General features: G+C 34.2%; 2 protein-coding genes across 3 annotated transcripts in view; one reads left to right on the top strand and one right to left on the bottom strand.

Moving 5' to 3' along the window:
* The first annotated feature begins 765 nt into the window (after window positions 1-765).
* On the top strand, window positions 766-2,252 carry LOC128683398 (acyl-coenzyme A thioesterase 13-like). 2 transcript variants are annotated; one of them, XM_053769014.1, is made up of 4 exons: window positions 766-915; window positions 1,091-1,218; window positions 1,370-1,557; window positions 1,980-2,252. In XM_053769014.1, the coding sequence occupies exons 2-4, from the start codon at window positions 1,135-1,137 to the stop codon at window positions 2,134-2,136; spliced, it is 429 nt and encodes a 142-aa protein (XP_053624989.1). In that variant the 5' UTR covers window positions 766-915; window positions 1,091-1,134; the 3' UTR covers window positions 2,137-2,252. The 2 variants fall into 2 exon arrangements, with proteins under 2 accessions (XP_053624989.1, XP_053624987.1); XM_053769012.1 differs by having other exon boundaries at window positions 826-983.
* A 3,159-nt stretch (window positions 2,253-5,411) lies between these two features.
* Pxn (Peroxidasin) overlaps window positions 5,412-16,905 on the bottom strand; it is a 35,149-nt gene continuing 23,655 nt past the window's right edge. The window contains exons 2-7 of the mRNA XM_053769011.2: window positions 13,044-13,259; window positions 10,492-10,563; window positions 9,723-9,955; window positions 9,058-9,354; window positions 8,629-8,901; window positions 5,412-8,501 (exon numbers count right to left, since the gene is read on the bottom strand). Of these exons, the coding sequence (XP_053624986.1) occupies window positions 5,671-8,501; window positions 8,629-8,901; window positions 9,058-9,354; window positions 9,723-9,955; window positions 10,492-10,563; window positions 13,044-13,259 (3,922 nt within the window). The 3' untranslated portion in view covers window positions 5,412-5,670. The remainder of the gene's footprint in view (window positions 8,502-8,628; window positions 8,902-9,057; window positions 9,355-9,722; window positions 9,956-10,491; window positions 10,564-13,043; window positions 13,260-16,905) is intronic.

The following is a 16,905-nucleotide window of genomic DNA, read 5'->3' as shown; positions in this document are numbered from 1 at the left end:
TTCTTGCGTAATCGAAACGGTAGTTAGAATATGTTTTTATTTAAAGTTACATACTCTTTTTATCTTTAGTCTTCATTTGCTTAAAACGGTTCAAAATGTTTATTGGGTACTTAGTAGAGGTAAATAATGTCGGATTTGGAGTTAACATGTCACTGTCACTGTCTTTCTGGCATAAACATGTATATAGTGCCTTATATATAATATTATACATGTATTGTAATAGTAAACATTATACATGCATTGGAGTTCCTTCTGGTTAAATAATGCACATAAAGAGAAACATTTTTCAAAGATTCAACCTGACATTCCTCTCATACCCTGGTTCAATAAATACCGCTCAATCCATAAACACGCCACTTCTACTATTATTAAACTCCGCACAGGTCATGCATGCTCCCCGGTATTCCTAGCTAAAATAAGAATTAATGATAACTCGCTATGTGAATGCGGCCTAGGCTAAGGTACAACTGATTAAAAATTTTTTGAATGCAATGCAATGAATCAAAATTTTCCCTATGTCTATACGACTTGCTTCCCCCTATGTCCCAAGACCTGCAAATATGCAATTTCTATTAACATTAGTTTTCGCCCCGTTTATAATTATATTGGCAAAATTTATACAAAATAATAATATCTACTTATAATTTTTGTTTATTCTACCCTTTATGTATAATATATTTATATACTTTTATATTTTAGGTTACACACTGAACCGTGTTTCATATATCATTATAACATATTATAACCTTGACGTTGGCAAAATCATCGTTTTGGCGAACGATGGAGCCATGAAATTAAAAAAAAAATGTAGTGCAATGTGTCAGCCCATAACCAAAATCTTGGGTTTTCAGCCCAGCCAGTCAGCCGTGTAGCTAAAATGTAAACAAAATAATTCATGAATTTAAAATTGAATAGGTAGGCGTGGCTATATATTATTCTTATTCTTAAGTCGTTCTTTGATTCTTAATTAGAACTTTGATAATGTAAGTTTTATTTATTGTGATGTTACGCTGTTTTTAAATAAAGTTTTCCTATATTTTTGCTACTGATTTAATAAAGTAACCTGTAAACTAAATGAATTTAATTTTAGGAAAGGCAGCTTAGATACTATATAATAGGTAATGTTATAAAATCATGGCATCCAAGGGAGCAGTAGTAGCAGATCTATTTAGAAAAGCGATTGCTACCACAAAATGCTTTGATCAGAATCTTCGTAAGGTACTCATCAACTGCCGTGTTATGTAATCAAAATTTCATTTGCTTATATTGTACTGTATATATTCTGTCCTAGATGTTTTAATACAGCCAGATATTAAGTTAGATAAAAGTACTACTTTAAATTATACTTTCTGCTTTATACATCTTACAGCTAAAATTGGTGGCTTGTGGAGATGGACGTATGGTGACAGAATTCCAAGTGGGACCTGAACATCTTAACCAGAGAGGCACACTGCATGGTGCTTTTATAGCTCATCTTGTTGATGCTATTTCGACTTATGCATTAACAACAAATGAAAAAGTTGATACACGAGGAGTTTCTATTGATCTCAGTGTAAGGTAATGAACAACTGAACTTTATTAGTAAATATGTTTTGGAAATTATTATTAAGTGATTTTTACAAATCACTCAAAGGCAGACTATAAAATAATGTTCTGGTGTTGAGTTCAATTGTCAGTTTCTCTCACATCATCACATATTACATTTGGGACTGTGACACCATAAACCTAGGGGTCTGTCTAACAAAAAATCATTCAGGTGTATGTTTATAACCTGCTGAGAATGCTATTTATTAGCACAATATGTTGTAAAACAGTATATTTTGTTACATAATATAATATGTTATAGAGTTGTAATATATCTGAATATTTCACTTGCATTACATGAGATAAAGTGGTATTTTATTTGCAATGTAAGAGAAACCTGCTATTATTTAAAGATAAGGGCTTCATTTTCTTAAAATGGTGTATTATTTTTCCAGCTTCCTTACTGCAGCTAGAGAAGGTGATAATATAGAAGTAGAAGCTGTCACAAAGAAAACAGGCAAGAAGATAGCTTTCTTAGAAGTACAAGTGAGGAACAAGGACAAAAATCAAATTTTAGCTATAGGTAGGCATACTAAATATATAGGAGTGTAGAAATCCACAGTAGTTTGAGTGCTTCATAATTTTAAGTGTATTTATTTTGTAGATCAGTATAATATTATTTATTAGCATTGATTGAAAACAAGGTAATAAATAAAATTCATGTTGTATTTTTCTCCTTTATTTGACACCAATAAGTGAAATACATTGAGATTGGTTTTTAAAAATAGATTTATTCAATACTGACATTAAAAGATCGGTCATCAGAAAGAGTTGTACTGTACAGCACATTATCTTAATCAGAATCTTTTCAAACTCACAGATATTACTACAAGATCCTGGTGGAATAACTTGAGATACAGTCGACTGTACATTACATTCTCTTTGTTTGAATAGGATAATATATATATAAAGTAAAATATTATTCAAGGCCTTGAATTGCTTGCATAGATTTGTCTTTATCGCCAGAATTAACAAGTTGTAAAGATCATGTGTACAATATGGAATTTCACACAAAAAAATCTGTAGGGCTTGAGTTAATTAGGTAACAAGCCCTTTCTGAGTTGATGTTGGTGTTATGACTGTTACAATGCCGTTTACGTGGTACAGATTAGGTATGAAATTAAGTATCGGCAATTTAAAATTATTACTTTTTTCTTATTACTTTATAAATTATTACTTAATAAGATAATATTAATGTCAATCCATAACAATAATAACATAGACTAGTTGACCGCAGCATCGCCTACCACACTTTGATGATGTTTGACTCCGTGACGTGTCATTAAATATCTAAATCTATTCTAAAAGCCCAGTGGCCAAGCCCTGATTATTGAATTGTAGTGATTTATCATGTATAGATAGTTGAGAGCTGACTCGAGCAAAATCTGTATAAAAACAAAAGGTTTAAAAAGTCCAGTCTTGTAGTAGAAAGCTAACATGAAAGAACAACAGTTTACAATGATTTTACGTCACAAAAAATACTACAACGGAATACTAAAAATACAACAAGAGGCATAGGTATAATAGAGATATAAGTTATGTTATGCAGTTACATCAATTAATGAATAAGATCCAGGTCGACATTGTGTGGTACAGCACTCAGGTATAAATTTATATAGATAACTCAAATACTACCTACCTATGTGTTCTTCGTGTCTTAAACTCTTAACTAAATATCCTGTCCGATGAATGATTCGTACGAATTAATTGTGATTTTTAGGTTAAATGATCCTACTACGCTACGTGATAGTAGCATAGGTAACCAAAAATTTACAAGTTTCAAACCGATTCTAGGACACCGATGCCACCCAACATTAAATGTCGCCTGTGTAGTCACAGGTATCAAAAAGTCAGCACGCTTGGCAATGCAAATATTGATACTTGTGTTATCTATGTGAATCTATCCTAGCCGATCTCTAACGTCAGTTTTGTTACTAAATCTTTATACCTACATCTATTATACATTAATATGTAAAATACATTGATATAGGTTTAATGATGCTTATGAGCTAGACTAGATGCTTAATATATTATATTGACTATAAATGGACAACAATTCTTTATTATTGTAAGTGCCCTATCAAAAACATGATCGAAAATTAAAGAACCAATCTATATTTTAAACTATAACTAATATTTTAATTTGAATCCAGGATTAATATCTAGTACAGGAAAAAAACTTTGTTTTATTGTATCATCCGTGAAAACGAGCAATACGAGTAATATTATTAAAATAAAAGAAAAAAATTCCGACATAACGCTCTGACTTATATTAATGGGAATAAGTCGACATATAATAGTCATGTACGGACGGACAGACAAACATGACGAATCTAATGAAACTAAATGGAATATAAAATGAAATATTGTCAATTCTAGTTAAATAAATAAATAAATATATCCGGACAAATCACACAGATTAAGCTAGCCCCAAAGTAAGTTCGAGACTTGTGTTATGGGATACTAACTCAACGATACTATATTTTATAACATATACATATATAGATAAACACCCAAGACCCGGGCCAATCAGAAAAAGATCATTTTCCATCATGACTTTACCAAGAACTTTACCACTGCGCCACCGAGGTCGTCAAATATATATAGTAGTTAATCATTATAATGAAAATAGTTGTACATAAGTTAGAGAAAAAATATTTTATTATTTATTATATATATTTATTTAAAAAATATTAAAAAATTAAAGAAAAATATATAAAATCTGACGACAGTACACGTGTAAAAAAACATTCGAAAACAAGATGAATTAATTGTAATGAAATGAGTAAGTACCACAAAGTTAATGTCTGATTAACATAACACATTCTTATATTTTATTACACTCGATAATAGTAAATCTTATATTTATGTCTAATTAATCATCCCCTGCGTCACACTGGAAAACAGTCCATTGTAACACTCTCTTCGCACGGGAGGATTGCTTGTTCCTCCTCATCCTTGCTCGCATTTGGCTGGTAATCGCAGTATATCCTGAACCCGAAATGGCCCTCGTGGATCTAACACGTTTGGTACTCTGCCGAACCGGGGTGTATCGATCCTAAGATTATAAAATCGCGTAAATTAGATGCTTAATCACGAACTATGCCTATACAACAGAATATTGGAATAAATGTATGTGTTAGTAAAATAAATCATAACACTATATGTTAGTTTGATAATCATAATTTAAACTTGAGACTCAACCTGTCACGATGGTACTGATGTCGGTCGCATGTTGAGTGTCCCTCAAAATATGAGATGAAAACAGAATTTTTATTCAAATATTTTTTTTTAATTCACGGTCATTTAGGTAGGTACGTAATTATTTAATACTTAGGTTAGCTAAAAATATTCCCTATACCTATTTATATTAGTGAAATGGTTTTGGCTGCTAAAGTGGCCGCGAACGAAGGAAAAGTCAAAACCACAGGTCAAAACTTCTGCCTTCGTTCGCGTCCACTATAGCAGCCAAAATTTGACATTGTATTATATTATATATGAGTCTCAAAATTGAAATGCAGATAATAAACAAAATGTATTAGCAAAAATTTGCACAAATAAGTACAATGGAAAGTAAAAACTGTGTTCTTCATTTTGTATAGATTTCTTTAGAATTTAAAACTTAGTTACACTTTGATTTCTGAAAACGCAGGCGCAGTTTTTTCATTTTTAGGAAAATGTAAAGGTACGTCGCAAAACTGACTTGCTACAACTGATTATTTGACTGAGTAAATCAACCCGTATTAAGTACATACTATTTATATTATAGCAATGTAGACTAGAAACTTTGCCTTTATTTACTACAACGTTATAAGAATAATAAGTAATTAAATATAAGAGATATATTTTAATTAATGTTTTACTAAAAATAATATTGAGAACCAAGCATATACCACGATTTGTAACGTAACCTTGATTTTTTTGTGAGTTTTTTTTATTATTATTACATTATAGCGGCAGTCATATCAGTATACTTTACTGAGTATATAGACACACAGTAACACATATCACAACATTTAAGAATTTATCCAGTACTGTAAGACAGAGATAACATATCTATTTTGGCAGATATGTCGGCCTAATTGTTTACCCAAGACACGTTTGCTCTAGTGACTCAAGTCGTTCCTTTAGCATCTCAACAGTTTTCATGAGGTCTGTCTGGGAGTCTACTATTTGATTAAGCCGATTATCTTCCAATGTATCAGCGACATTTCTTCGTGCACGGCGGGCTGTTGGTTCAGTTCTGTCATCACCACAACTCTCACAGTCTACCCAATACCGAAGCTCAATTGAAGACAAATCATCGCAAGATATCATCCCGTCCTGGGCATCAGGTAATATGAAAACATTTTCTCCAATCGTATCAATGTTGTCCCCGTTGTCACACAAAATACGGGCCAGGCTTGTTTGTTTAATCTGCTCTAGTTGCTCGTGTTTAAACATCGTGGGATTTTCGTACCAAAATCTGTCACCATCTCTTAAACGTCTAAACTGCTCAATTAAAATGCAACGAAACAATGGGCCTACTTTCCCTCCTTCCACTTGGTCCTCTAATACGCCGCCGACCCACACATCAATGTTATCAACTGTGCCATAAAGATTCTGCAACTTGTCCCGTACGTCTTTATCCGATATTTCGTTTTTCAAATCATCAAAACTGTTAACTTCGGTCATATTACAAAATTGTCTCCATTTTGTATAAGGCGGAATACCATGATCACGTCCCCGTTGAATGTTAATTGCAGCTAAATCCAATGCTACAGCGTGGGCATTATAAAAGAGTTTCTCTGTTAGCTCGGAATTAAGGTTTTGTGTTGGTGTCTTCAGTTTTGCTGGAGTTATAAACATGCCCCTAAGAAGAGGATCAGTACCTCCTTCGTCTACCAACCTCCAGGGCGAAAAGAAAGCGTGGCGCAGAAGTAAGTGACCTTGTGGAATTGTTTCAAAATTTTCGTCGTAACGGTGAAGTACCGGATTGATCATTGTATGTCCGAACCGTAATGCAGCAGTTGCAAACACATTAGAAATAGAAGGATTTAAGTTCGCATTATATCCTTTATAATCTCCTAATTGTTTACGTCCTTCAGGGCCAATAACGAGGGGCAACCAGTCTTCATACGTTATCAATTGAATTTCAGCACCAACAATTTTTCTGGCCTCTTGGTATACCCTGTCACCATCCCAGAATGGATTTAGAGATTTCAGTTGACTAGCGAGTCGATTATGTTCTCTCATAAAAATAGTATGCATGGCTGCTAGGCCAATTTGTTCATTAGCGCGGATATCACCAGCAACGAAACAAGCTCGTGTGCTTTCTTCCAAATTTCGCCTGCAATCCATTCCATTTATGCCGGTTGTTGGTAATAGTGGTTTTTTCCCTGGAAAAGTAGCCCCTACTCGTAATAACCCATTTTCGTTAGTCAAATCACGTAAGTCTTCAGCTACTGTCTTTTCGAATCCATATACTTGGGATGCGTCAATAAAAGCAGTCAGTTGATTTATTTGTTCTCTTGGTTGCAGTCTTCCAAATAAAGACGATGTCACACCTGATCCACAAACAGCACTTGTCCTAATGAAATCAATACATCGTCGGTTACTAATACGAGGGTCACCAGAAGGAACATCAATAGGGAAACAAGGCGCAGCATACTCGCAAGTTTTTTTGCAATCGACACCGTCCCACGTCTCTGAACTCACGGAAGGTAAAGCATGATCTAAATCATGATCTAGCCATTGACCCCATTGCATGGTCATATGAGTAATTTCAAGATCTTCCGAAATTTCTTTAGTTGTAATAATTGTGATAGATACTAGACGGGCGCTAGGCAGTTCATATCCATTATATTTCAATCCTTTATTCCACCCTATTGGTTGACTGAAGCCATTCTCGTATATTGGAAAGAGGATTCTCCTAAAACCAGTCAATGAAGCTCCCCACATAGGATGTGCAAAATTATTGCAGGATCCATCATAGCTACGATATTTATTATGAAAACACATATCCGAACATTCTTTTATTTCTCTATGTGCCACACAACCAGATAACCTGGCAATGACCTCTAAGTGTTCATTGGACAATATTGATTCATAACTGAATGGTTCTGTCGAACTTACTTTTAATCCAGCTTGTACAAAAGTCTTCACTTTGTGTAAGGTGCGTTCATAAATTTCAGCAGCTCTGGCGACTTCCCTCGCTGGTGAATTGGGGTAATTACTGATTGCATATAGATGACGTAACTCAATGTTTTTTCCATCAGTATTATTGAATAATTGTTCAACACTTCTTGATATTGCTTGATCGACGTCCCTCGTTGCTTGTATTAAAGCTATATTTACATACTGGTCGCCAGGTAAAATGTGGTCTTTTATTGTCAAAAACACTGATGCCGTATCACGACCATAGTCATTTACTGCTGAACATTCGTATCGACCGGTATCTGAGACGGATACGTTGTTTATGATAAGACTACCAATCAAACTGAAAGCTATTCTGTTATCCTGTATGATTCTTGTTCCATCTTTTCTCCATTCTATAGAAGCAGGAGGTTCGCCTTCTGATTCACATGGTAATTGTATAGATGTACCTTTGAAAGCATCAGTATTTTCGGGTTTGGTCACAATACGGGGAGCGCTCTGTTCTATATCGTTTACTTTTAAAATAGCAGATATTTCTATAAGACCTTCAGTATTCTCAGCTCTGCAGTGGTATATTCCCTCGTCGTCAGTAGTAGCTTCCTGTATTGTGAGAACTTGATTCTCGTTACTTAAGACATAGTTTCCATTTTCAGGTAAAGTCATTGTATTTAGAAACCAGGACAATGTGGGTTTTGGTACACCTCTTGCTCTACATCTAAATATCGCTTTGGTCCCAGATGTTACTGTTTGGTCTGTTGGTACCGTTAGGAAAGCAGGCGTACCTAAAACAAAACGAAATATGTACAAAAAATTGAACTTAACAGTAACTTCAAATAATTACTCATAACTTATAACTCATAATACTTTTCATCATACTCATAACTTATAATACTTTTGTTTATTACTTACTCATAACTTCTAAATCAGCCGAAGCACCAATTTTTCCGTTTATATTTTCTGCTTCGCATGTGTAAGATCCAGCGTCTACGACTTGAACATTTAGTATCACAAGAGATCCATTTGGTTTTATGGAATAACGCTCATTCAGCAGTAATCTTTCATCATTCAGGAACCAGGCTACATGGGGCTTCGGGTTACCGTTGGCTAGGCAGTTAAAAATTATATATGGTTCATTAATTCGAGCTACTTGTTTCTGTGGAAGAACAGCAAACACTGGAGTGCCTGGAAAGGAACAATGTGTAAGAAAATCGAAAATATAACAGAGGATTCTTAGTATATTTGACAAACACAGAACACGATATTACAGGTAATCTAAAAACAAAAGTTCACACTATGACGTATACACGATTTCATAAAATGCTTTTGTAGACAACTTACTATCATCAATAGGCGTGTTAGCATGGATAATCATGCGAGCTGGTCTGGATCTTGCCTCTCCAGCTGGGTTCTTTGCCATACACTCAAAGTCGCCAATATCCTCCATATTTGCACTATGCACCATTAAGGTTCCGTTATGCATTACTTCGTAACGGTTGGCATCTAGAGGCAAAGCGGCAGAATCTCGTAACCACATAATTTCCGGCTTCGGTTCTCCTGTAGCCACGCAGGAGAACATCGCATCTTCTCCAAAGTTCACAATTACGTCTTCAGGCCCCTTTTCGATCTCCGGATGACCTGTAATAATAATGGGTTTATTAATTATTGTTAGCTGAACTATAGGGTTTTAATTTTCGAATGACTTGATTAAATTTTTTTGTTTTTAGCTTTAAATAAAGTAACGAAATTCACAGCGAATTTACACACTAAGAATTATGAGGTTCTGTATATTTCATAATGTGTAACGCAAAATAAATAAGTAATTTAATTAGTCTACATAACTTTATTTCTATTTTGTTTTGTACAAAAAACACCAATCAACTTCTACGTGCATGTTATATTTTCGCGAGAAAGTTTTTAATGAAGTTGAGAGTTCATGTATATGTTTAACTGCCTTGCATCAAAACCCTAGCAAGAAGATAGTATGTATATCATTTTTTACTCACGACATTGCATATCATGTCCTGTCATTGAAGCAAGAGAAATTCCGGTGGCAGTGGCTGGTCCGTAGCAAGTGGCAGCCACCTCCATGTCAGAGTGATGTGAAATCATTTCGATGAACCACAGCATGGAACAGTCACATACCAACGCGTTGCTATCCAGTCGCAATTTGCGCAATTTTGGCATACCTCGGAACGAACCCCGGGGCAAGCCTTTCAGGAGATTGTTGTGCAAGTACCTGGAATACATTCAATAGGAAGTCGTCCAAAGCAATCTAAAATAGTTGTATAAAAGCTGTCCAGTAAATTGTTTTCGAAAACTTACCTATAATTTCGATTGGTTTTGTCATGACATGAATGATTCATTAATAAATTACAAAGAAGTTTGGTATTAAAATCTATGTCTACAGAATGTTACAAAATACCTATTTATATGTATACATACGAAGAGGTAAGATTTATTGTAACACCCTGTATGAAATTACACAAAGTAATTAAACATTTACCCGAAAGTATCAATTTATATATTTAGTGCAATGCTTTTCAGATACCTTTGTTGTGGATATCACTCATCATTCATATTACAAGTGTCCATTCCATTTTCTATCACATATTCTTCTTGATCCTCCTAATATTCCTGAAGTAAGTAAGTTCCTATGCTAAAACATGTATTGCTGTGACAAAAGGCCTTACCGTTTCATCTTGTTCTTAGGTTCTTAAAAGTTTAGGTGGAAAAAAATATCATAAAGACATAAACTTAATATAATGAACTCACAATCTCTCGAGTCGCGGCAAGTTGGAGAAGGTGTCTGGTTCGATTTGCAGGATCTCGTTGACATGCAGGTACCTAAAATATAAAAACTGATTATAAACTATTCGCATTCATTCATCAATTTATTTTTATCCTACATCTATTGTTACATCGCATATTTAAAAATTTCCTATGTTGTCAAAATTTTCATTAAGACGATATAAATATTTTCCTTGTTACGCTATTTCAAATGCATAGTGTATGAAATTGGCGCGAATAACGCTATATGTATTATATTCGCGCCATAATATGTTACTTGAACCTTACTATTTCTATGCAGTCCCGATTTCTCAAAATTCTGTGGGCCAAATAATATTAATTAGTAGGTAGTTTCATTAAAAAAATATACATTCTTTAACCAGTACATCCATATTACTCCTCATATTTCTTCATACCTAATATTTTAAAATGTATATTTACAACTATAACGTTGAATCAACTACGAATAAGAAACAATACAAACATAATGCAAGTTTGCCTCTCAAGTTTTCAATTTCATTATGGAAAATGTAGAAACTATAAGATATAACCTTCAATGAGCTGCATCAGAATTATATTGATATCTAGTACCGTAAAGTTTATGCACAAATCCAATACTTCCGTATCGAGTTCAGTGAAGCGAGGATTGTTAGCTCAACTATGGCTCAACACTTCATTTGTAGTTGAAAATGGTGTAATATTTTCTTACTTTTCATTATTTATTAATATAAGTTTTCAGTTATATTATTACCGATGTCAGATGCCTATTAGCAACTTCAATCTGGCATCAGTGTTAATAATTAAAAAACTCGAAAAGAAATAATGAAAATGTATAAATTTCCTATATTTTATACGTAAACGTTATTTACTACTAAGTGCTATTTATAGGTAGGTACTATAGGTATATTTCTGAAAAAAATACAAGTTTTAAATTGCTGTTTTTTTCTCAATTCGGTACTCGTAAATTATAAGCTAAGAATGATAACCCAGTACTTCAGTTTTACTTAGACACCTATCATTGGCACCCAATGCAAATACTAATAAAAAATGACATCATCTTCTTTGGGCTAAACAATAGCCACGTCATCACATTCGTCGATTTATTACATATACATGTCATTACTACTTGGAATTTTTCACAAGGACTCAGTCGGTACCATTATCACATATGAGTTTTTAATGAATTAGTTGACACTTCTAGCGGACATAGAGGCTTCAAATTTAGAATACAATTAGAGTTTAGCGTGTCTAAGAAAAACCTAAATATTTTATAATTTCGGTCTAGTTTTCTAGATACACCAACTGCATTAATAACTTTTGTAATCCCATATAAATATAGGAAATTACAAACAAAACTGAGCTGCGAGACTTGGTTTTTTACAGCATGTTTTTTATGGCATTTCAGTGACAATTTGCAAGGTAAATAAATAAGCCCAAAGTGTAATTTTAATTTCTGTTATTACTACTTCTCAACATAGAACAAACATCCAAGCCCAAAAAGAAAAACAAAAGATTGTTTTATTTATCACTAGCTGAAGCCCGCGACATCGTTCGCGAGGCCGAACAATTTTTGGTAAGGAGTCAAAATTATTAGAGAAATTTAACTGTACAGACAAAGCGTAACGATACTTATACAGAAGATGCTCATACGACTGAAATATATATTTCCTATAGTTTAGGCAGAACCACTTTAATTAGGGCGTCATTTAGGGTGTTCTCCATCTGGTGTTCCAGTTTTCAAAATCATTTATACCCTATATTTTGCCCAGGCTTTATACCTATATAACAAAAAAGTTTCATTCAAATCCGTCCAGTAGTTCCGAAGATTAGCGTGTACAAACAGACAGACAAACAGATTTTTTTAAATTCTTACTCGGTAGCTGTGACTCTATCGCCTAATTTTGTTTTTATGTAAATATATTCCATGTACAGGAATATTTTTTCTATTGTTTTATTATATGTATTGATTACGGCAAATAACATCATTAAACGTATAAAAATAGATTTCTGCTCGCTATCTTTTCTAACAAAAACAAAGGGTCCCTGGCGGCGGTGGTGTTCTTTCCACTGGTTTTATTCCACCCACTGGGGAAAAACCAAATAAAAACAAAGAAAATTCTAAGAGCACTGAATGAGCACAAATAGGTTTCAAACAAATAATATGTACAAATAGTTTTCAAACCCTTAACAACGAAGGGCACCCTGGTGGTTGTTTATCTAATTATAAGTTTTTTTTCTCATCTAATGGAACACCAAATAAATAGTATACAAATTTTAATATCACTAAATGCGCATTAAAATGGTTATGTTACAAGGCAATATTTTAAGGTTTACCGCCGTACAAGCTCTAAATGTCAGTGATGTATGAACTGAACACACACACGAGAATACCATGAGAGCTTGTCCACGCGCCATGAAAAAGGTAAAACCTATACAAATTCCTTGCAAATTCACCAGTATTTAGTAGCATAAAAATCCACGCAGGGTAACTTTATTTGCGGTCGTCTGAACGACGAAAACGTGAAATGGCTACTCACAGTTGTTCGAGCCGCTCCAAGCCTTGGAAGACATCGTGGTCGAGGTGGCGGATCTTGTTGCGGTACAAGTAGAGGTATTTGAGCCGCACCAGCCCGTGGAACGAGCCCGAACGCAGCTCCTTCAGCTTATTGTCGTTGAGCAGTAGCGAACGCAGCCGGTGCAGCCGGCTCAGTACCCCCGGTGCTATGTCGTACAGCTTGTTGAAGCGTAAATCTCTACAAAACAATTCAACATTAATATGTAACGAAATAATTATGTTTTAACAAGAGGAACGGCATGTACAATATACAAAAAAGATCCAAAAAACACTTGGCAAATTTTATGTTTTTGTCAGTTCTAACGCAAGGTTTATATTTTTTATTGACTATTTAGTGCTTTTAATTTACTTGTTTAATTTCCCTATACCTAAGTATTTTGTTTTGTTTCGAAAACCAAAATTCCAGAAATGAATTGCGGAAATTAATATTTTCCTCTGTAATATACAACATGCAAGCTTTATAATAACTACGCGCAAATAAATTTGTTCCCAAAATATTTATTGAATGGCATAGGCTATCAAAGGGCGTTTCAGAGTTTTAATTAAATAGTCCCATATATAATTGTGCATGGCATATTTAATTATGAACGTGAAAATCTTCTTACATGTAAATTATTTTAAAGAGTTTTAATCTAATTAAATAAAATTTTAGTTTCAATATAATTTCTTTGATTCTCCTATAATATTTCAATAGTATTCTTCAAATACTGAACAGGAAATTGATTTTTTGTAAGGCTTTTCCTAAAAAATATCCAAATTTTTGTATTAAGGACGTGAAACTTTATCGTTATTGCAAAAGCAAGTAAAATTTACTGAGTGAATTTGATTGGAAAGAAATGGTAAAGAAAAGTGACTGTGCGGAAATCATTAGAGCAAACCATTGTGCGGCAACACCTGCACATTTAGGCGTATTTAAAACGCACAGGAGGTTGTGTTTGACGTATTTTTGGCCACAATATCTTTGTGCTATATGCACATTGTGGAATTTATTAAAAAGTGTGATGTCTGTGCCGCTTTATTAGCTTTAACACTCAATGAGAGCAACTCCTGGTTTAATGGGGAAGCCCAAAGTTTGCCAAAGTAAAAAACTACATACAAATTTTATACATAAACCAAAAATAGTTTTGATATGATCCATATGTTAACATTTCTTCGTATCAGAGCTCGGCTAGGCTACTCACATTGTTTATTTTACGAACCAATATAGATATTCAAAATAAAACTACCAACTAATCGACAGACGATAAACGAACATGTTATTTAACTATAGTCGTTTAAAATTTCAGATTTTTTCAAGTGGACGAAGGGTTTATTTTATAGAAACCAGCTGCCGTTTACTGAAACTGGCGGACTATACAAAACGGTTTATTAAGATATTTCTATCCAAACTCAACTAGATTTTGGTAAGAACTAGGAGGAAATAAATACAACATTTATTGCGGATTATTATCTAAAATATAAATATATGTTGAATTTATCTCCTCCTAGTTCTTATTGTTATATTCAATAGAATATAACGTAAATATAAATATTGTTTCCTCTCTTCTGACTATAGAATACTGGACATGGTAAATATGAAGTTTAAATATTGCAGTGTGGGAATAATGCTCGCGTAGGAATTTTGAAATAAAAAGTTATCTCAGGTCAGGTAATATTCTATCAAATCTTATCCAGTCCCCTAAAAATTAATATTTTCTATTTTGATACCCAACGTACGTAGCGACCATATGTTGTAAAGTGTTACATTCATGGAATTAGTAGGTACGAAGTACGTACTAATACCATGGTTACATTATAAAGGTAGGTGTGGGTTGCACCATGCGCCAAGTAAACATGTGCGCTGTCGTTTAGATAAAATGGCGTACCTACTTTGCGTTTTGTCAAAACTAATTGATCAAAGCGAGCTGTTGCAATAATGATTATAATGAAAAAATGAAGAATCGGGCGTTATATATTTAGATATCGGAAAGTGTATCTATAACTGCAGACGGGTACAGTACAGACGAAGCCGGGGTCACACAAAAACCACAGATAACGTAATTTATTTACCTGTTACAAAGCTAACAATAAATCAAAAGGAAACAACGGAGATCTGATTTGTGCAGCCCAATAGTTCTGACTAATCAAGTTAGGTACACTGTGCAGCTTCAATTTCGCTGAATCATCCATCTATTAAACTAGATTAGGAATCGCAACTTGCTAGAGTATGATTATATTTGAATTGTTGTATTTACTGACATTCCAGTCGGCGATTGACTTGCACATGGTCTATATCCCTCACGGGGAAGACAGGCTCTTTGGTAGGCAGGTATCATATTAGTCTTATATTCCAAATTTTAATCTCTTCGTAAACACGGTAATGACTTACACGGTAGTACCGTGTAAGTGTTTACGATTGTTAACGATATTATTGATTTTGTTGTGATGAGAATAAAAAAATATTCTCTTGTAGGAAAATAAACCGTTTTCACAACTGCTTAGTTGCCATGGCTTCGAGGAAAGGAATTTTTCGGCGTTAACCTTTCACTGAAAACCAAATAAGACCTATATCAGATAAACCGTTCGGAAAATTACTGTGGTTAAACAGACAGACAAAAATTTTAAAAAAGTATAACCCAAATTGTTTAATAATACTAAGCCATTGAAAATACGCAATTATTTCTAAATTAAATTACATTAATTTTGTTTATTTGTATGGATATAATGGTTTGTGATTGGAACAAAGCATAGATAAATCCCTACACCCCAGTGCAACTTTACGATCCTCCATACCTCTAAACCATCATCATCATCTTTGACCTGCACGCCGCTACCGTTTATATAAAATGGCGTAGGTACTTTGTGTTTTTCAGCGTAGGTTAAATTAACGTTAACGTCAAAATTGACTTTGGCAATCTACTTTGTATGACAAGACAATGATGATAAATTCAAAGAACAGCTCGTTCAAGTCAAAAGTCTCTCACTCAAAATATTTTATTTCCCGAAAGCCAATGTCGGCGCGTTATTCAGAAGTTAGATTCACAGGCATTTTTTTACGCTACAATTAAAATTTTTACAATTTAAATTTTTATAATTTAAATTGTGTTGATATATTCAACAATTTTACTGGCATTGGCATTTCAAAGAGATTACAAGTCAACTCCATTTCAATTCAAAGAGAGAAGCAAAAACCGTATGGAGCTCCTGCACGTACGAGAACGTACCCTGTATGCGTAGTGCGACTTTGCTATGTACATGTCACCATCGAGTCGATTCCAAATGAGAAGCAGCGAACCAATAACATTGCGCCATTGTGAGGCAACGACAACAACACTGCGATGTAATTGGTTCGCTGCGTCTCACTTCGAATCAATTCGATGGTGTGAAGTGAAATGCAAGCCTGCACTAAGCCCTCCCAAAGCATAACGCTTTGTGAGCGCCTTCGAGTAAAATGTGACTCCTTTTGTTGGCCAGTCATGTATACCAAACAGGAGCATATTGCATATTGTGCGGGTCATCCCTGCATACAAAATATCATCTCCTGTATTTAAGATAAAATTCCCGTCGACACGAACATAAAGTATACAGCATGCAATGCTCGGTGCATTGACCTATTTGTATGATATGATTATGAGAATTAGTGAATCGTTGCTGTGAGCTATTTGTGCAGCCACCGGGAATCAATGCCGCCAATCAGTGGCGTAGCTACGTCCCGAGATTTTTAGGCATCTACTTTAAAACAAGTGGAACACCTGTACTTTCAAAAAGGGATACGCTTAAAAATCCAAGTTATGTGGTGACTTGTCCTAATTACTGAATTATGCTCTAAAATATCACTTTGCAAA

The sequence above is a fragment of the Plodia interpunctella genome, chromosome Z (genome assembly GCF_027563975.2).
Source record: "Plodia interpunctella isolate USDA-ARS_2022_Savannah chromosome Z, ilPloInte3.2, whole genome shotgun sequence".
Classification (NCBI taxonomy): domain Eukaryota; kingdom Metazoa; phylum Arthropoda; class Insecta; order Lepidoptera; family Pyralidae; genus Plodia; species Plodia interpunctella.
Note: the sequence above shows the minus strand (reverse complement) of the source record. Positions and strands in the feature narration are given on the sequence as shown.

Bases quoted from the DNA above. Each gene is read 5' to 3' on its own strand.
- LOC128683398 (XM_053769014.1), top strand. From the start codon at position 1,135: ATGGCATCCAAGGGAGCAGTAGTAGCAGATCTATTTAGAAAAGCGATT. The intron at 1,219-1,369 runs GTACTCATCAAC...TACATCTTACAG, and splicing joins TTGATCAGAATCTTCGTAAG to CTAAAATTGGTGGCTTGTGG. The intron at 1,558-1,979 runs GTAATGAACAAC...TTATTTTTCCAG, and splicing joins TCTATTGATCTCAGTGTAAG to CTTCCTTACTGCAGCTAGAG.